We start from the raw sequence: 20,618 nt of genomic DNA, 5'->3' as shown, positions 1-20,618 counted from the left end.
AATGTTTAAGAAGCTTCATTTAAAATTAAATTAAAATGTAGAGCCCCTCGGACCGGTGGCCAGGACCCAGGCAGTGTGAGTGCCACTGAAAATCAGCTCAAGTGCCGCCTTTGGCACGCATGCCATAGGTTGCCTACCCCTGCTCTAGGCAGTAGGAAAGCATGACGTCATGCTCAACAACAGGGATGGGAATTGCACAGAACTATTAATGATCATAAGTAGAAGAAGTGAGGCAAGAACTCATGGACTCCTGTCCTTCTTCAAGGCCAAATGATACTCTGTTGGGGGGGGGGGGAGGAGGAGGGTTAAAAGGGGGAAAGCAGCATCTCTATACGCCTACTCATTTACGGATCCAAGGATAGCATTAGCCCTTTTGGCCACAGCATTGTACTGAAAGCTGATGTTCAGCTAATTATCCACCACCAACCCCAAGTCTTTCTCAAGAGTCACTGCTTCCCAGGATACAGTCCCCCATCATATCAGCATGGCCTTTATTCTTTATTCCTAGATGCATACGTTACATGTCCTTATTAAATAGCGTATCATTTGCTTGTGCCCATCTTACGAAGCAATCCAGATTGCTCTGCATCAGTGACCTGTCCTCTTCATTATTTACCACTCCCCCAATTTGTGTGTCATCTGCACACTTTATCAGTGATGATATTATATTTTCTTCCAGATCCTTGATAAAAATGTTAAATAGCATAGGGCCAATAATGATCCCTCTGAGCCCGCACAAGACACACTCCTGTTCAATGACAATTCCCTGTTTATGGTTATATTTTGAGACCTGACAGCTAATCACACTCCAATTAAAAAAAAAAAAAAAGGCATTTCAACCATCACTGCAGCCTAGCAGTGAGTAAATCCAAACTAGCTCACCTTAGCACTGTGTGCAGACACAGTTGTGGTAACATAAGGCGTTCGGTTCTTTTGCAGGAGATCTATGTACACTTCAGCTCCTTCCCCTCCATGAACACGCAGCAGGCTTAACAGCTCATTGACATCATGGTGAATGCGGAATTCACTCATGCTTCCACCTAGGGTTACAGATTTCACAGCACACTGAATGCAAAGCACAACAGATGATCCTTACCACTAAAACTCAAAGCTAATCAACAAGGGTAAAAAAATTCAAAATTGCCTTAGTGGCCTAGGAGCTCAAGTCTCATTTTCAAAAATGAGACAAGCTTAAATTTCACTGAAAGTCAACGTAATTTAGACTCTTCAGTACCTAAATCATTTTTGAAATTGGGACTTCTGGCTTGTTTACACATGGTTATGACTACACTACAGAACTTAGCGCTGCTAGGGCAGAGGCTCATAGCTATATTGGCGGGAGAAGCTCTCCCGCTGACCTAGCACTGTCCACACCGGCGTTTAAGTTGGTTTAATTTACGTCGCTCAATGGGGCGGCTTATTCATACTCCTGAGCGACATAACTTATACCAACTTGAGCTGCATTGTGTACATAGCCATGGAGTTATGCAGGAATAACGGTTCCTGCATAACTCCATGTGTGGACACTTTTATTGTGGAATAAGAGTGCTTTATTCCTCTTTAGTTCAATCCACTTTTAAAGTATATTAAACTAACCAGGAACAAGGCACACACATTCTTGAATAAGTGTGTCCACACATAGCTGTCCCTGAATAGTTCCATGTATAAAATAGTTCCATGTATAAACAAGCCGCTAGATTCCTAAGCCCCTTAGGCAATTTTGAAAATTTTACCCCACAGCTTTGCAATACGTAGAGTACAGGCTCTCTTCAGCAGAGGTTAAATTTAAAGGTGTTGCTGCAGGCTTCTGAAGGCTGGATTGCTCTCATATTTGCACCAAAATAAAAAAATTCTTTGTAATTCATACTTGCACCAAAAATCACAAAAGATGTGCTTTAAAACTGAGTTAGGCCTTGTCTACCTGGGAGAAATTGACCAGGATAGCTATTTCAAAAAAATTATTCCAGCATAATTTAGCTATACTGGAATAACTTCTGAAATAGTTACAGTAGCCAACTTCCACATGTAGATTAGCTGTTAGTGATTACAGTGGAAAAGCTAGAGAAAAAAGTATTTCCTTTCCTTTGCCTCTCAGCCTCTGCCTATTTTGTCTCTTCATCTGATGACCAGATCTTACGCTCCCCATTAGTTACACTGACTCAACCATAAAGTATGCTTGGGGAGACGTCTCCCACTGAAGGGGGAGGAAGCCCTCTAGAGGTTAAATGGCAGGAAGGCAGCTAACCATCAGTTTACACTAACAAGTCTGCACATCAAATAGGAAACATCTTGACCAAAGGCACAAAACTGAAAAGCCCCATTAGCAGGAGAAAAGCAGGAAAATGGGTTTTAAATAATGGTCAAATACTGAATAGCTGAATACTGGCAACAAGATACAAAGGTGATGGGCATAGTATAGAGACACAGACTAGATTACAAAGAGCAAAATGCTCTAAAATCTGCAGGGCCTTTCCCTAAACCAATATTCTGCTCTACATATATGCCTGGATCGCACAATGAGGTATTGTCTAGACTAGGATTTGGAAGTTTTTAGCTAACACATGTTAATAACCCAAACACTTTCCAAATCCGAGTCTAGAAAAAGCCCTGGGAGAGAAGAGTAGCACAGCAGATCTTTTCATCTTTAGAGATTAAAGGATAAAAATGTGTCCAGTTTCTACTTATTACAGTTCCACACATTTTCTTGCAACATCAAATAGAGTAACAACTAATGGGAAAAAGATAACTGAATCCTCACACAGTTATTCTGAATTTAGCATTGTTTTTCAATATACTTAGCTAACCTTACTGGGTTAATCAAATCCACACTTAAGAAAGTAAAAGACCAACATAGATCTGGGGGGAAATAAGACTGAGTGGAATCTGGTGGCTTTATTTCACAACAGGGTTTGAAATGTAAAGGAAACAGAAATATATTTGGAGTTTTAGCGAGGAGGAAAGAGCAACTGATTTTGACTTATTGTCAGTAGATATCCTTACATACCAACATAAATTAGATATAGTACAGGGCCAAGCAAAGAGAAGATGAAAGGAGCAGGCAGAGAGTCTGCATAAAAACAAAAGATGCTACTTCAGCTAATAATTTTAAAAGATCCAAATCAAATACAGATAGAGAACGAACTCTAAGAATAATGGGATGAAGGGTCCTGTCACATTAATTCAGATTAAGGTCAGTGATGTAATAATGTGCACTGCCTTGGTAGGAAAGATATTCCCACAGGACTAGAGCTAATTTTAATCCCTGCAGACAGTAGTGGGGCATCTCCATAAACAAGAACAGTGACACAACAAAAATGCTATAGCCAGAGGCTAGAAATCACGTGGTATGCAAACTAAGCACGGAGCTTCTCTCTCTATTAGAAAGAAGAACAGGAGTACTTGTGGCACCTTAGAGACTAACAAATTTATTAGAGCATAAGCTTTCGTGGACTACAGCCCACTTCTTCGGATGCATATAGAATGGAACATATATTGAGGAGATATATATACACACATACAGAGAGCATAAACAGGTGGGAGTTGTCTTACCAACTCTGAGAGGCCAATTAATTAAGAGAAAAAAAACTTCTGAAGTGATAATCAAGATAGCCCAGTACAGACAGTTTGATAAGAAGTGTGAGCATACTTACAAGGGGAGATAGAGTCAATGTTTGTAATGGCTCAGCCATTCCCAGTCCTTATTCAAACCGCAGTTGATTGTGTCTAGTTTGCATATCAATTCTAGCTCAGCAGTCTCTCGTTGGAGTCTGTTTTTGAAGTTTTTCTGTTGTAATATAGCCACCCGCAGGTCTGTCACTGAATGACCAGACAGGTTAAAGTGTTCTCCCACTGGTTTTTGAGTATTTTGATTCCTGATGTCAGATTTGTGTCCATTAATTCTTTTGCGTAGAGACTGTCCTCAGCCATGCAGAACACAACGCCATCTACAGCCTCAGAAACAACCCTGACATCATAATCAAAAAGGCTGACAAAGGAGGTGCTGTCGTCATCATGAATAAATTGGAATATGACCAGGAGGCTGCTAGACAGCTCTCTAACACCACATTCTACAGGCCATTATCCTCTGATCCCACTGAGGATTACCTAAAGAAACTACACCATCTGCTAAAAAAACTCCCTGACAAAGCACAGGAACAAATCTGTACAGACACATGCCTAGAACCCCAACCAGGGGTATTCTATTTGCTACCCAAGATCCATAAACCTGGATATCCTGGAACGCCCCATCATCTCAGGCATTGGCACCCTAACATCAGGCTTGTCTGGTTATGTAGACTCTCTCCTCAGACCCTACGCTACCAGCACTCCGAGCTATCTTCGAGACACCACTGACTTCCTGAGGAAACTACAATCCATCGGTGATCTTCCAGAAAACACCATCCTGGCCACTATGGACATAGAAGCCCTCTACATCAATATTCCACACAAAGATGGACTACACGCTATCAGGAACAGTATCCCTGATAATGTCACAGCTAACCTGGTGGCTGAACTTTGTGATTTTGTCCTCACCCACAACTATTTCACATTTGGGGACAATATATACCTTCAAGTCAGCGGCACTGCTATGGGTACCCGCATGCCCCACAATATGCCAACATTTTTATGGCTGACTTAGAACAACTCTTCCTTAGCTCTCGTCCCCTAACGCCCCTACTGTAATTGCGCTACATTGATGACATCTTCATCATCTGGACCCAGGGAAAAGAAGCCCTTGAGGAATTTCACCATGATTTCAATAATTTCCATCCCACCATCAACCTCAGCCTAGATCAATCCACACAAGCGGTCCATTTCCTGGACACTACTGTGCTAATAAGCGATGGTCACATAAACACCACCCTATACCGGAAACCTACTGACCGCTACACTTACCTACATGCCTCCAGCTTCCATCCAGGACACACCACACGATCCATTGTCTACAGCCAAGCTCTAAGATATAACCGCATTTGCTCCAATCCCTCGGATAGAGACAAGCACCTACAAGATCTCTATCAAGCATTCTTAAAACTACAATACCCACCTGCTGAAGTGAAAAAACAGATTGACAGAGCCAGACGAGTACCCAGAAGTCACCTCCTACAAGACAGGCCCAACAAAGAAAATAACAGAACACCACTAGCTGTCACCTTCAGCCCCCAACTAAAACCTCTCCAGCGCATCATCAGAGATCTACAACCTATCCTGAAAGATGATCCTTTACTCTCACAGATCTTGGGAGACAGACCTGTCCTTGCTTACAGACAACCCCCCAACCTAAAGCAAATACTCACCAGCAACCACACATCACTGAACAAAACCACTAACCCAGGAACCTATCCTTGTAACAAACCCCGATGCCAACTCTGTCCACATATCTATTCAAGTGACATCATCATAGGACCTAATCACATCAGCCATACCATCAGGGGCTCGTTCACCTGCACATCTACCAATGTGATATATGCCATCATGTGCCAGCAATGCCCCTCTGCCATGTACATTGGCCAAACCGGACAATCTCTCTGCAAAAGAATTAATGGACACAAATCTGACATCAGGAATCAAAATACTCAAAAACCAGTGGGAGAACACTTTAACCTGTCTGGTCATTCAGTGACAGACCTGCGGGTGGCTATATTACAACAGAAAAACTTCAAAAACAGACTCCAACGAGAGACTGCTGAGCCAGAATTGATATGCAAACTAGACACAATCAACTCGGGTTTGAATAAGGACTGGGAATGGCTGAGCCATTACAGACATTGAATCTATCTCCCCTTGTAAGTATGCTCACACTTCTTATCAAACTGTCTGTACTGGGCTATCTTGATTATCACTTCAAAAGTTTTTTTTCTCTTAATTAATTGGCCTCTCAGAGTTGGTAAGACAACTCCCACCTGTTTATGCTCTCTGTATGTGTGTATATATATCTCCTCAATATATGTTCCATTCTATATGCATCCGAAGAAGTGGGCTGTAGTCCACGAAAGCTTATGCTCTAATAAATTTGTTAGTCTCTAAGGTGCCACAAGTACTCCTGTTCTTCTTTTTGCGGATACAGACTAACACGGCTGCTACTCTGAAATCTCTCTATTAGGTGAGCCCAGTGCCTGAACCTCTATAGCAAACTGCAAAAACCTCTCTTCCAGAAAGCCTTTGTACATCTCTGCACTGACACTACTGACGCACATTCATCTGCCTGTCCCACAACAAGTAAGATACGGTAATAAATAAATCAGAGACCAAGAACCCAAGTGCCAGAGAACCCCGAGTCCCGGCGTTGCTATTGGTTTCGGCGAGAGGGCAGATCCCCTTGTGGGTCAGTACCACCCCGCAGTCAGCTCCCCCTGCCCGTCGCGTTGCCACCACGGGAACCGCTGTCCCAGGCCCGGGGTTGCTGTGCGGGCCCCACTCGAGGCCCAGGTTCCCGGTCACTCCCTGGCGCCGGCGATAATCGCTCTCCAGCCAGCCCCGCACAAGCCTTGCGCTGAGGGGGGTAACAGAGCCGAGCGGCAGCCCCCAATCCCGCTATCCTCGTGCGTCCCTCCGCCCCGGCGCCCGCCCGGCTGGGCAGCAGGTACCTTGTGCCGGGGCAGAGCAGCTCTCGCCGCCGCCGCGCGTTGGGGGCAGGGGAAGCGGCGCGCGCGGAGCGGACCCCACGTCGATGGGCGGGAAGGTGGCGCTCCGGGGCGCGCGCCCAGGACAAGAGAATAGGGGAGGACCGGGGGCTATTCAGGAGTTCACACCGCAGCCGTTAGCTGGAGCAGGCAGCGCGCGGGGAAGAGGTGCGCAGACTCCGATTGGCTGACGCAGAAGCGGCAGCATCCCTAGAGCCAATCAGAGAACAGGGTGGGGACCTGTCATTTCAGGGCACGCCCGCCCGTGTTTCCCCGCGCTGCCCAGCTCTCTGGGGAACCCCGGGAGCGGGGTGGTGCTGATGTCTCCTCACTAACCGCAGCCCCGGATCGCTCCCAGACCTCACGGTACCCGACCCACTCCGATGTGACCTGGAAGTACCCGCCGACCCGGAAGTGATCTTCCCGTTCCCCTGGCCCCCAAAAGATGGCGGTTCGCTGAGCGCGCCCTGTTCGCGGGGACTTCGACAGGATGCTGCTGCCGCCGGAGCTCAGCGTCTCGCCGCGGGTGGAGCGGCCCCTGTTGCCCGTCCGGCCCCGCACCCCGCCGCGGGCCCCGTTCTGCTTCTCCCCCAGCCGCCTCCGCTTCCATCGCCAGCACGAGTTCTTTGAGGTAAGGGCCCCGGCTGCGACTACATCTCCCGGCAGCCCTCGCGTGGCCTCTGGCCTGCTACCCGCGGGGCAGGATGGGAAATGCAGTCCCAGCGGAGGGGGTACCTGTGCGCTCGACGGCGCCAGCTGGGCCGAACAGCAGCGAACTCTGTTCTCAGCGCTTCCCCCAACCCCCCGGGTTCCTCCGGCCCAGTGCCAAAATCCCATTGCCCCCAAATCAGGAGATTTAACACTATGCTCCTGTTGAACGAAGGGAGCGTTTCACGTAGTCATGTGACTCAGGACCTCCGGTTACAGGAAAATTGCCCAAAATTGTGAGACTCGCTGCAAGCTTGTCCTACTGGTGAAAGGAGCAAGTCCAGCCCAGCAACCTCCAGGGATGAGTCCCTCGTGGTCTAGCTGGGGAATGCCGTGGGTTAAATCTTCCTGATCCCCGATGGGCTGGGCACTGTGATGGCCAGGGTCTTCAGGCTCCTGGACATGGGTCCTATGTATCCGCTCTGCTAGACTCCATGACGTAGATTTATGTAGATACTCATGTCTCTAGCCCAGGGGTTCTCAAACGGGGGGGTTGGGACCCCTCAGGGGGTCGTGAGGTTATTACAGGGGGGATCACGAGCTGTCAGCTTCCAGCCCAAATCCTGCTTTGTCTCCAGCATTTATAATGGCATTAAATATATAAAAAAAGTGTTTTTAATTCATAAGGGGGGGTTGCACTCAGAGGCTTGCTATGTGAAAGGGGTCACCAGTACAAAAGTTTGAGAATCACTGCTCTAGCCCTTTTGGTTGCAAAAAAATGTCTTTTAGTGCAAAGCAAACTGAGGTGAGACTAAGTCTGCAAACAGGTGGCTGCAGTACCTCTGCTGCTGTTCAGAGCTGTGTAAGTAGCAATGATGGTCAGGAATCCTGTCTCTGTTGTGCAGCTCTCAGGAAATGTCCGAGCAGCAGCAGCAGAGACAAGCGCTAGAGTTCGTCACAGAGGTTGAGGACAAACTTCCAAACCAGTTAGGACCAGGAGCAGAACTGTGCAGATTCATCGTCCACCATCACCACCACTCTTCATCACAGCAGCTAAAAGGCCCTACATTGTGAGGGTGGAACAGAGAGTTCTTTTCAGCAGCCAGGTTGGGGTGAGAAGCACACAAGTGGGCATCAAATATGTAAGACTTCTGTTAGCAGATACAAAAACTAGAGCCCCCTAGCAGGGCCAAGGACAACACATTGGAAGGAGTTACAACCCTCCCCTTTCCCACCATCTAGGGTGGGTTTGTTGTCTTTCACCTGGATAGTGAGGCCTCTGCCTTTGGTTATAGACTCTGCACTGTTAACTGTTGTAACTAGTTAATGGCATGACTGGCAGCTCAATGTGTTGCCTAGGCTGGAACATGGCAGTCTCGCTGTAACTAATTCAGCAGTTTTGTCAGTCTTCCGTCCTCCCAGCTTTCTATGATATGATGTCTGAAGTGTAGTGTTCTGTTTTAGTGGTGCCTGTCAGGGCACTCTATCATCTGGTGAGGCACTGTGGGAAGAAATGCTGAGTCTATTCCAGAATGCTCTGGTATGCAGCTAGGGCAACATGATGCATGCAGATGTATAAACGTGATTATAATGGCAGAAAAGAAGCTGTATGGAAACAGATTTACAAGAAAATGGTTCAAAGTGACTGTGCTTCTTTGAAAGCTGCAGTGGACTGTGTCCCCCCCCCCTTTTTTTAATTTTATTTATAAAGAAAAATTCTGAAAGCAGTCCATGGTAGCAGCATATTTGTTGCTGTGCTGCCTGATATAGCCACTTAGAACTTCTCAGCCATGGCACAGAGAGAACTCTTGATTCCTGCTCCAAAAGCACAGCCCCTTTCCACTTGAGCTAGAGAAGAATCCCCTTTTGATGTGTGATCCTTTTCAAACATTATGCTCATGAGTTAGTCTCGGTGACCTTGAGTGTGTCTAGAATTATGTTCTCGGTTGTTAGCAACAAAGCAGGTGATAGTAACAGTAAAGGACACTGGTACATGTGTGTACACAGGCCCAGGGTCTCTGTTGAGTATGCCAAGTTGCACTTTTAATCGTGTTCTATAAGCAGGGTTTAGCAAAGTTAGATCAATATATTATCCTTGAGCCAGAGTCGAGTTCACAGTAACATGTATTCTCATTCTTAACTCTTTTTTTTAACAGAGTTACTTGTTGGGAATAAAAGTAATTTCCAATTTGCTTTTTGAACACACATTGCTGTAACATGCCTATAATCACTATTTCCTGTTCCAGGATGGAGACATACATAGACACTTGTATCTCCAAGATATCCTGACAAATGTTACCGAAGTGACCGAAAGATCCAAGTAAGTGGTGTCGTTCATACAAATTCAGTTGTGGGTCCTGTTAACAAAAATGCATTTGATTGAATTTTGACCCTCTCTCTAACTACCAGTTTGTGGTCCATACTGTCTGTCAGTGTTGTATACATCTGTCTCGGAGTGGATTCATTAAGGCTAAACAAATGTTGAATAGTTGTGGAGTACTTTCAATCATTCCTAGTACCAGCTCAAAGTAAACTGATTCCCCTTTGTTATTTCTTGACAAAGAGAGGTCTCTTGATGGATGGTACAGTTTTTTTGTTTGTCTGTTTGTTGCATCTTCAGATAAACTTTGGCTCTTCTTTCCTTAAGAGGAATAGTTCTCTTTACACCAGTCCAAAAACATCAGCATAAGTCATTGGAGTTGAGTCTTATCTGTCTGAGTTATACAAACACTAGACAGGGATGTTTTCAGTCTCCTTTATTTTTTGCACTAATCATGGAAACGGAGAAGGAAGGAAGGAAGACATCACAAAGTGCCTTATAGGTGGATGACGTGCTAGTTATTGAACCTGAAGCTTTCCTATAGTTATTGAAAAAAATTCAGGTTTTGAGGAAGCATTTGGCTTGAAAATTATGTTAAATCTGAAATGTTGGTTATCTCTTTGCCAGATCTGGAGAAATCATCCCTTCAGAAAACATGGGTGTAAATGGACAATGCATTCCCAAAGGTACCTGGGAATTTAAATCTCAGCTAACCTAGAAGATCCGAGTAAATTACATGATAGATCATTACTTCAGTCAGTTTAAAAAGATTTGGAGTTCAGGGGAAAATATGCAGATGTTTGGTCAGGGAGAATAACCTGGTCAAAATGAACACATTGCCCAAGATCTCCATCTAGTTTCAAAATATTCAGTAGTCATCCCAGAAAAAACTCGAAGTTACCTAGAGAACAAACTGAAAGTGAGCTATTTCATAGAGCTCTACTGGGATTTTGAAATATAGTAGCTCATACCTCATACTGCTGCTCAGTATTAATTCATTCCATAATTAATCGTAAGTTCAGCTCTGTATGCATGACCCACAGGTTCTAGCTATGAGTTAGGTAAAAGGAGTTTGAGCCACAAATATGATCACAAATCTGAGCCACAAATAATTACAGAATCCTCACAAACTAATTCTACTGTGTCTCCAGTTTAATAGTGCTCATCTTCTCCAGTGTCGAGTAGATATTAATTAAAACTACCATAATGTAAAGATTTTTATTTAGATGTATGCAGAAGAACTGATCCACATGCTCTGGGTGGCCTTGACATAAACTAAAAATACAAATGTTTTCATCGCTTCCTTCTAGGGTGTCAGAATTCTGCTGTCATATTGTTGGGTGCTGCCAGGTCTTTGATACCTTAGAGGGTTATGAACATCACTACAACACACTGCACAGGAACATGTGCTCTTTCTGCAAACGCTCTTTCCCCTCTGTGCATCTGTTGGATACTCACATCCTGGAGTGGCATGACTCTCTCTTCCAGATAATGGCAGAGAAGCAAAATATGGTGAGTTGCAAGCAAAGATTTCATTGTGTCTCCAGCACATGAGAACATTCTGGTAACACCCCCCTGCACAGTAACCTTGCTACCCCCTCTCCCCCAACTCATTTTTGGGTCAGGACCCCTACAATTACAACACTGTAAAATTTCAGATTTAAATAGCTGAAATCTTAAAATGTACTATTTTTAAAAATCTATGTCTGTGAAATTGACCAAAATGGACTGTGTATTTGGTATGGTCCTAGTTATAGACCGAGCACAAGACACAAGTTGATTCATACAAAAGGAAAACAATAACATTCTTTGCAGTCTCTAGTGCCTTCTATCCAAGGATCTCTAAGCACTACATGTGCTTTATGCCTCAATGTCCAGTGATTTAAGAATGTATTAGTCTTGTTTTTCTAATGGAGAAACTGTGGCTCTCGGAGAGGAAGAGACTTTCCCATGGTCACACACAGTGCCAGGAGTAGAACCCAGATCTCCTGCATGTAGGACTAGCCATCCTCTCTCCTTTGCTTATTGTAAAAACGAGAATAAGTGGATAAACACAAGTGTGTAAGTCTGACTTGAGCTAACTTCTCCCTAGGATAATAGTACCTAAAGGAAAGAAACAAGGGAGATGGGTCTCTTGTCAAACAGGCTCTGTCCTGCATGCGCAGTGCTGGAGTAGTCGGTTTGCCTATCTGTGGAGCTGGAATAGTTAACTGGTTTAATCAAACTAAGAACATAAGAACGGCCATACTGGGTCAGACCAAAAGTCCATCCAGCCCAGTATCCTGTCTACCGACAGTTGCCAATGCCAGGTGCCCTAGAGGGAGTGAACCTAACAGGTAATGATAAAGTGATCTCTCTCCTGCCATCCATCTCCACCCTCTGACAAACAGAGGCTAGGGACACCATTCCTTACCCATTCTGGCTAATAGCCATTAATGGACTTAACCTCCATGAATTTATCTAGTTCTCTTTTAAACTCTGGTATAATAAACTCCTCATATGGGACGTGTTCCAAACCCCTAATCGTTTTTAGTTGCCCTTTTCTGAACTTTTTCTAATGCCAGTATATCTTTTTTGAGATAAGGAGACCGCATCTGTGTGCAGTATTCAAGATGTGGGTGTACCATGGATTTATATAAGGGCAATAAAATATTCTCCGTCTTATTCTCTATCCCTTTTTTAATGATTCCTAACATCCTGTTTGCTTTTTTGACTGCCGCTGCACACTGCGTGGATGTCTTCACAGAACTATCCACGATGACTCCAAGCTCTCTTTCCTGATTAGTTGTAGCTAAATTAGCCCCCATCATATTGTATGTATAGTTGGGGTTATTTTTTCCAATATGCATTACTTTACATTTATCCACTAGCTTCCAATTTTGCTAATATCTAAGCATCCTGAGTTCAGTCAGCAGATACTTCTCTCTTCTGTTCTCTGTAAACTACACATTTTTGATCAAGGAGGTTTCCTGCTGCCACCATGTGCAGGTACTTGGGGAGCCAGTATTGCACTCTCCAGGATTTTGCCTGATGGGCCTTAGCAGTTTGGACTTTGCCTCATACACATGCAGTCAAGAAACCATGTGCAAGGGATGGCAGAAAATGAACAATGTATTCCTAATACCAGAGATGGAAGTAGTTTCCCAACAAATTGAACTAGTTCCAAATTTTGTGAAACAATCTCAGCGCACCCATGTAACTTGGAGATTGTAATGTGTGAATTATATTGGCTTTCGTAGGTTTTTAAGGCTAAACGGAACCATACAATCATATGATCTTAATAACACAGGCCATAAAATATACTGTGGTTCCTGAGGTAGAGGGAATGACTTTTCTCTCATGCATAAACAAAAGTTGTAGAGCCCAATAGTTTGATTGGACTAAATCACTTTTCAGAGAGGATCCAGTACATGATGATGATACATCTTTAGTACTGTGTATCAATGTGGAAGTGCCAGGTAGACATCTTGTCTTGCCTTGGAGAAATGCTGTATGAATAACTCCCATCTTGCTTATACTGCATACGTTTTAGAATTACCTTTCCCTCTTCTTGCTTTTTAGTATCAGTGTTTGGTAGAAGGCTGTGCGGAGAAGTTCAAGAGCAGCAAAGACAGAAAAGATCACTTAGTCAAAGTACATCTTTATCCTTCTGATTTTCGATTTGATAAACCAAAAAAAGCTAAAAGGTAAGTGCCAAATACACTGACAAAGCAAGCATTTATCCTTCTGTTTGCTGGGGACTGGTCCTCAGAAGCAGAGAACACCTGAAAATCCAGCAATCTCATGCTTCTCTGGGCTTAGTCAGTAGCACTTCATATTTACACAAGCTAGTGTCAGATTCCAGAGCTCCTGCATTCCCTTCCCGTAATTGCACTAGTTTATTTCTGGCCTCTGGAATATAAAGAGGTTATTTACTGAATGCAAAAATGTTAGAGCCTAGCATGTGAATTCATGAGCCAAGGAATACTGGCCTTCAGGCCCTTCCAATAGGGATGACTCACCCACATTACGTGAGTGAAAGGGGTGCTAAAAAGACATTTGCTCACTCCTCATCAGTGAACCAATGAGTCCTCCCCGTTCTGCCCAGCCCCCTGCTTCCCTTGCACTCTCCCTGAAATACAGAGAGCCGAGCTGCAATCCCAGCAGCACCTGCTCTGCTCTGCTCTGAAGGGTGCACTCTGTTCCCTTCTCTGCCTGTGTACTTCAGGGAGGTGAGTGAGTGCAGGGCTAAAGGGCAAACAGTCTCCATTGTGGTGGCGGTGGCAGGAAAAGGCCTGCCAAGCTGTGTCAAGTGCAGGAATCCATCCCCAGAGTGGGTGCATGGGCCTGGAGAGCCCAACACGTGCTCAGGAATCCTATCCCAGGTGCAGGAGGCTGGCAAGTCAACCAGAGGGTACCAGTGACCCTGCACAAGCAAGGTCCCTTCCAGTTCACGCTATCTGTGGGTTAGGGTGCTGCCCACGGCCAGATGACACCTATCCCTCACCTCTTCTGCAGCACTCTCTATTCTGGTTGAAAAACATGACCAGAACAGAGGCATGCTCCTTTGTTTGGTGCTTGGCTCTCTGTCCTGGCCATGGAGCAATGGAAGCATTAAGGGAGAGGAGCCAGCCATGAGTGTGCAGCTGAGTCTGGAGGAAGAGGAGAGAGAGACACTGTTATAGATACTTACATAGGATTCCTTTCAGTGCTACATGAACAGCTGGAGAAGCAAAGTCCTGATTGCCCCCATGCATAGGCATGCCCATTTCTCAGGCGGCTGTTAGAAGTTATGTAGTAGTGGTATGGATACAGACACACTTACATGAAACAATGATGTCACTAATCAACTTTTTCGTCTCTCCCCTAATGTTGCCATTCCTATTCCAAGGCTGGGGAACCATGGAGACTTATTTAGCAATGAAGGGTGATCTCTATCCTTAACAGTTTAGTAAGCACACAGTGGGGCAGAGCCATTGGCTCTTACAGACTGATCTGAGCAGTGACACTGGCAATGGCCAGTGATCTCTCAGGCAATCAAACCCACTCTGTTATCACTAGTTTTCAGTTGAATGGCTTAGAACGTAGAAAGGAAGTGAACTGCTGATTGTAGAAAGTGTCTTTCTTAGCCATGGATCAGGCACCAACATTCATCTCTTTGGAGCATGACGCCCTAAGCTATGGAAAGAAGGAAACTCATTGGTCCTGCTCAGCCAGATGAATCCAGGTATGCTTTATGGGCATAAGAAAGAAGCTTGTGGTGAAGCCCATGTACTGTAATGCAGTAGTTCTGACTCTCCACTCTGCAGACCCCCTTGTAAGAGAGCGCCTCCTGTGAGCCAGCTTCCCTCTAGCACTGCAGGGCTCTGCTTGCTTGAACATTTTACAGGCCACCCAGAGTGACCAAGGACACTTGCTGCCTTCTGCTAGCCCCCCTCTGACTCTCCTGAGCCTGTTTTACTTAATTTGTTTTGTAGCCTCCTGATCAAATGACCTTGGGCCCTTGAGCCTAAGCTGACTTGGAGGCAGTTGGCAGCTCCTGAAAGGAGGGTTTTGTTTCTGCAGCAGCACCAAGCACAATAAGCCTCCCTCTAAGCTGGACGTGAGCATGCCAATGGATGTGAATGTGGAGACTTACGAGCAGTCGCAAGCAGATTCCATGGAAATTTGTCCAAGTGAGAGCGTGGAGAATCCCACCCAGCCTATGAGTGGCCCAATTTCATCACTGCAGGAGAAAAAGCTCTATAAATCCAGGTCTGTTTTTCCTTTATGTAAACTCCTTCTGCAGGGATCAGGTCTTCATATGTGCTGGAGCAGTACCTAACGCAATAGGGCCATGACCTTAACTGGGGCCTTTGGATGCTCTTGTGATGTATTGTGAAGTAATACCTTTTAGTGCTCATCCCAAGTGATGGCTGAGCCTTCTAAATACACATTTATGCTCAAAGCTTAGCACTTCTGAAAAGTTAACATGATTTTTAATTGATGTTTGCAAAGAGTTTGAAGAAAAAAAGCAAATTCTTAGTGTTTATTTGCCTAGCCCCAGACTTTTCAGTCTCCTTTAAGATACAAATGTATAACTTAAACTTCACTTTACCAAAAAGTTGAATTGGGGGCGAATAGTGGTTTTCCAAGTTCTGCCCACAAAATAAGGTCCTTCTGCTTCAGATGCTAAAATAAGACACTGCTCACATTAAACTGTGCAGATGTTCAAAAAATGATCATGTGTGTTCTGCTGGGCTTGACTCCCCTTGGTGAGGCTTGCCTTGCTAGCCTCTTGGGGCTTGGCTCCTTGATTTAGGAGGAGGAAGGAATAAGAGGAAGTATCTTCCAGGTGTAACATACATGGGGCCAAAATGAGCTGTTACTCATAGTGGCTTGTGCAGATCTTCATAATGTGATATTCCCCTCCCCCTTTGGGCAGTGAAATAGTTAAGTGTTGACATGTCAACTCAGATCCCTAACAATAACTCACCGACTGGATGAGATGAACAGGGAAATTCAAACCTCACAGATGCTGTTTCAGGTTTTCTGCAGGCAGACACCGCTGCATCAGTTAAAAACCCTTCAAAATGTGAACAGAATGTATCATTCATAAATTCCAAAGCCAGAAGGGACCATTGTGATCATTTAGCATGACCTCCTATATGTCACAGGCCAGAGAACTTCCCCAAAATACCATAATTCCTAGAGCAGATCTTTTAGAAAAACATCTAATCTTGCTTTAAAAGTTGTCAGTGATGGAGAATTTATCGTGACCCTTGGTAAATTGTTCTAATGATTCATTACTCTCACCATTGAAAATGTATGCCTTTATTTCCAGTCTGAATTTGTCTAGCTTCAAATTCCAGCCTTTGGATCATATTATATCTTTAGCTGCTACATTGAAGAGCCCATAATTAAATATTTGCTCCCCATGTAGATACTTGTAGACAGTAATCAAGTCACCCCTTAACCTTCTTTTTGTTACACTCAAGAAGCTCAATCTATTTAGCTTATCATTATAAGGGGACATAACAGTTTTCAAGTACATAAAAAGTTGTTACAAGGAGGAGAGAGAAAAATTGTTCTTAACCACTGAGGATAGGACAAGAAGCAATGGGCGTAAATAGCAGCAAGGGAGGTTTAGGTTGGACATTAGGAAAAACATCCTAACTGTCTGGGTAGTTAAGCACTGAAATAAATTGCCTGGGGAGGTTGTGGAATCTCCATCAGTGGAGATTTTAAGAGCAAGTTAAACAAATACCTGTTAGGGATGGTCTAGATAATACGTAGTCCTGCCATGAGTGCAGGGGACTGGACTAGATGACCTCTTGAGGTCCTTTCCAGTCCTATGATTCTAGAAGGCATGTTTTGTAATTCTTTAATCATTCTATGGACCCACTTCAATCTATCAACATCCTTCTTGAATCATGAGCACCAGAACTGGACACAGTATTACAGCAGCAGTTGCACCAGTGGCAAATACTGAGATAAAATAACCTCTCTACTCCTACTTGAAATTCCCCTGTTTATGCATCTCAGGATCACATTAGCTTTTTGACCACAGTGTCACACTGGGAACTCATGTTCAGTTGATTATCTGCCATGACCTCCAAATCTCTTTCAATGTCACTGCTTCCCAGGATAGGGTCCCCCATCCTGTAAGTATGGCCTACATTCTTTATTCCCAAATGTATACATTTATATTTAACTGTATTAAAATGCACATTATTTGCTTGTGGCCAGTTTACCAAGTGATCCATATTGCTCTGAATCAGTGACCTTATTTACCACTCTCCCAATCTTTGTATCATCTGCAAACGTTATCAGTCATGATTTTATGTTTTCTTCCAAGTCATTGATGAAGATGTTAAATAGCGTTCATAAGGGCTAGGGGGATTTTTAAAGAGTTTAGGGTGTGGAGAACTAAAGGGTTGCCAAGGAGAGGTGGAAGTATGCTGTCTCCTCACAGACCAATCCTTCCCTGTTCAGGTCCTGCCTTTACATTGCTGACTGTGTCCCTATGAAGCAGAACTTTTGCTAATGCGCTCTCTGTTAAACAGCAGTCATTGTCATTTCCTATCAGAATAAGTTGGTTTCTTGTTAGGCATCTCAGCAAAGTGACCATTCCGGTTAAGTGTGCTATGAGTGGCACATGCATAAGTACAAAAAAAACAAGACATCAAGATTTTTGTATTAACATGGTATATTTATGTTGCAGAATCCCATCAACCGTTTGCTTCGGGCAGGGCGCCAGCCGAGGATTTAAAAGCATGAAGAAGAAAGTATGAAGGTCACTGGAGCAGATTCACAAGGAATGACAAGTAAAGACAAGCAGAAAAGGCCTTGTCCCCTGAGGTTAATAAAAGATACAACTAATCATTCATGGGTTTGCTTGCTCCTCCTGGTTGAGCACAACAATGGATGTGTTGAATTTACTGTACACTGAGGGCAGGGAAGGCTTGGGTCTGTCCATTGTGATCATGGATGATCCAATGCCAGCAATTTCTGCAGCAAAGGAAAAGCAAGAGAGAAGGAAGGAGGAGGGGATCTTGTGTTTGTAGATGTTTGAGTTCCATAAATGCATGGAGGAGGGGCACTTAACCAAAGGGTTGTATTTGTTTCCCTTCCCCGCTCCACCAGGAGCTTCTGTACTCCACTCACTCCTTTGTCTGGGGACGAGGTGGACAATGTGGTAAAGGTGGTGGTATGCCGGCATTCCATCACCATCAAAGTAAGGGTAAACTCCCCTGCCCAAAAGGCTGTGGAGATGTTGGTGGGGGCCAGCTGGAGGATGACTGGGAGTCCATGGGCTCAGTCAAGTCTGGAGACCTCTCGGCTCCTGCCATGCTACAGGAAAAGCTGTACCAATTCCTGGAAGACTCACGAGGCTCCAGGAGGAAGGCACTCTCCAGAAGTGGGGGGGATTTCAATCTCCTCTTCCAGGGTGAAAGGGCCGTATCAGGAGGGTCAAGGGATCAAGGAGTGGCACTCGGCAGCCTACCAGTGAACTCACAGATTCCACAATTCCCTGACACCTTTGGGATCAAGCACAGGTTGCAGGTGCAGGTGGTGCCGCTGCCCCCAATTAAACCAACTACCATTGCATCTCTGAATAAAAATACAAGAGGCTGTAGGGTGAGTCTCTGCTGATGCTAGGTGCTCTCCTCGCTTTGGGGGGTGTGGGGGTGGTACTCTGTGATCTTCCTGCAGGAGACTCACATAGATTCAGCCACCAAAGCCAGCTGGCGGCTGGGGTGGGAGGGAAGAGGGTATACTTCAGCCACCTCACTGCACTCTTAGGCTGGATGGCCACCCTGTTTTCCCCGGACCTATGGCCCAAGGTCCTGGGGGTTGCCGAGGTCATGCCAGGGTGCCATCTGCACCTCTGGGTCTGCATGGAGGGGCTGATCCTCAATCTTGTCAACTTGATCTGTGCCCCGATACCCAATCCCGAAGCAGGTGCAGTTGTATCAGTGGGCTCTGCCTTCCTTGGCACTTTGGATTCTCGTAAGTGCCTGGTCCTGGGTGGGAATTTTAACAGCACTCTGGATGTGCGTGAGAGAAGTGCTAGGCCACAGTGGATGTCCTCAGGGAGATTGTTACGGCCTCATAGATGTTTGGAGCAACCACCACCTGGATGACTCCACCTCCTTTTCCTGTGTCTGTGTGGAGGATACACAGTCATGCCACTCGTGGCTGGACCGCATTTACGTTTCCTTTTTAACTCTTTGTGGGCCCACTCCTCCAGCATCAGGTTGGTCCCCTTCTTGGACCACCATCTGGTATCCGTGATGGTTTATTTGATGCCTGGGCAGCTGGGGCTGGTCTACCAGCATTTTAACAGCCTCCTGGAAGTTCTGGCTGGCCTGGCGGGAGGAGAGGTGGTGGCATGTCTCTTCCCCACATCCCTAGTTCTTCTGTCATGACTACATCGGGGGGCCAGTCAGAGGAGGGATGTGGCGATTGAGCAGTTGGAATGGAAGGTTTTGGAGCCGGAGAGGTGCCTGGACACTCACCCTGCAGATCCATCCTGCTGCAGGTAGTGTCAGGAGAAGCAGGATGAGCTCTGGGTCCTTGATGACCATTGGACGCAGGATGATTTTGTCTGATCATGTATCCAGCTTCTTCAGGAGGTGGATTGCGGCTCCTGCTTCTATGCCATGAAGAAAAAGCATGCCACCTGCCCTCTGGAAGAAGACAGCACCCCTCTTACGGATCCAGTGGAGAGCAGGAAAGGATGGGAGCTTTCTATGCAGACTTCTCCATGGTCCAACTAATGCTGATGCTTGTGAGATCCCGTGGGGGATCACACTCACAGTCAGTGTGAATGACCGGGTTTGGCTGGAGCTTCCTCTCACTCTGGCTGAGTTCTTGGAAACCCTCCATACGATGCCTAACATAAAATCTCTAGGCAATAATGGGCTGAACTTGAGAGTTATACTGTGCATTCTGGAACGTTCTTGGGCTAGACATTGCCGTTGTCCGGACCAAGGCCCCGGGGAGTGGGGCATGTCTCATGTTGTGCAGGGCAGGCCATGCTTGCCCTGCTGTCCAAAAAGTGGGGCCTCCATGACATGAGGAATCGGTGCCTAGTATCAATACTCAGCCTGGACTGTAAGGTCATAGCTGTGAAGAAGTAGGAATTTTTTGTAATATTTTTTATGAAGCCAATTTGCCTTGGTTTCCCCTCTGCTTTACGTGGCTACACAGTGGGGGAATAAGTTTGCTCTCGGGGCAGGCTGAGACACATAGGTGTGTGTGTTGCCTAGCTGTTTGAGCCGGCAGAATGTGTCATTAAAAGGACTGAACGAGACAGACCCATATCAGTGGAAAATCTGAGAGGACAATAGAAAGCCCAGTCACCAGGACATTGACACCTAACAACCAATGACCCAGAGAGAGGAGGATTTCCCCAATTCTCAGCAGGGAAGCTGAGCAGAGACTACAGCTTAAGAACAAAGGACTGGGAGGTGTAAGGTGAGGGAATAAGAGCTGATTTGTGGCAAAACCTTGGAGTTTTCTCACCTGGGAGCTGACTAAGGCCATATCGACATTGCACTTTC

The 20,618-nt window shown here is 45.4% G+C and overlaps 2 protein-coding genes across 5 annotated transcripts in view; one reads left to right on the top strand and one right to left on the bottom strand.

The window, feature by feature from the left end:
- TUBGCP2 (tubulin gamma complex associated protein 2) overlaps positions 1-7,042 on the bottom strand; it is a 90,862-nt gene extending 83,820 nt beyond the window's left edge. Inside the window, exons 1-2 of one of the 4 annotated variants that reach the window (XM_034775463.1) lie at positions 6,960-7,042; positions 883-1,040 (exon numbers count right to left, since the gene is read on the bottom strand). In XM_034775463.1, coding sequence (XP_034631354.1) covers positions 883-1,032 — 150 coding nt within the window. In that variant the 5' untranslated portion in view covers positions 1,033-1,040; positions 6,960-7,042. Of the gene's footprint in view, positions 1-882; positions 1,041-6,249; positions 6,521-6,587; positions 6,819-6,863 lie in introns of those variants that run through there. The other 3 variants (XM_034775461.1, XM_034775462.1, XM_034775464.1) reach the window with 3 other exon arrangements.
- A 36-nt stretch (positions 7,043-7,078) lies between these two features.
- ZNF511 (zinc finger protein 511) lies at positions 7,079-17,936 on the top strand. Its single transcript, XM_034775465.1, has 6 exons — positions 7,079-7,254; positions 9,518-9,591; positions 10,902-11,103; positions 13,153-13,277; positions 15,136-15,324; positions 17,774-17,936. Exons 1-6 carry the CDS (start codon positions 7,114-7,116, stop codon positions 17,841-17,843), a joined length of 801 nt encoding a protein of 266 aa, XP_034631356.1. The 5' UTR covers positions 7,079-7,113; the 3' UTR covers positions 17,844-17,936.
- The last annotated feature ends 2,682 nt before the right edge of the window (positions 17,937-20,618 follow it).

This window comes from Trachemys scripta, chromosome 7 (genome assembly GCF_013100865.1).
Source record: "Trachemys scripta elegans isolate TJP31775 chromosome 7, CAS_Tse_1.0, whole genome shotgun sequence".
NCBI classification, from domain to species: domain Eukaryota; kingdom Metazoa; phylum Chordata; order Testudines; family Emydidae; genus Trachemys; species Trachemys scripta.
This window is presented reverse-complemented; position numbering and strand designations above follow the sequence as displayed.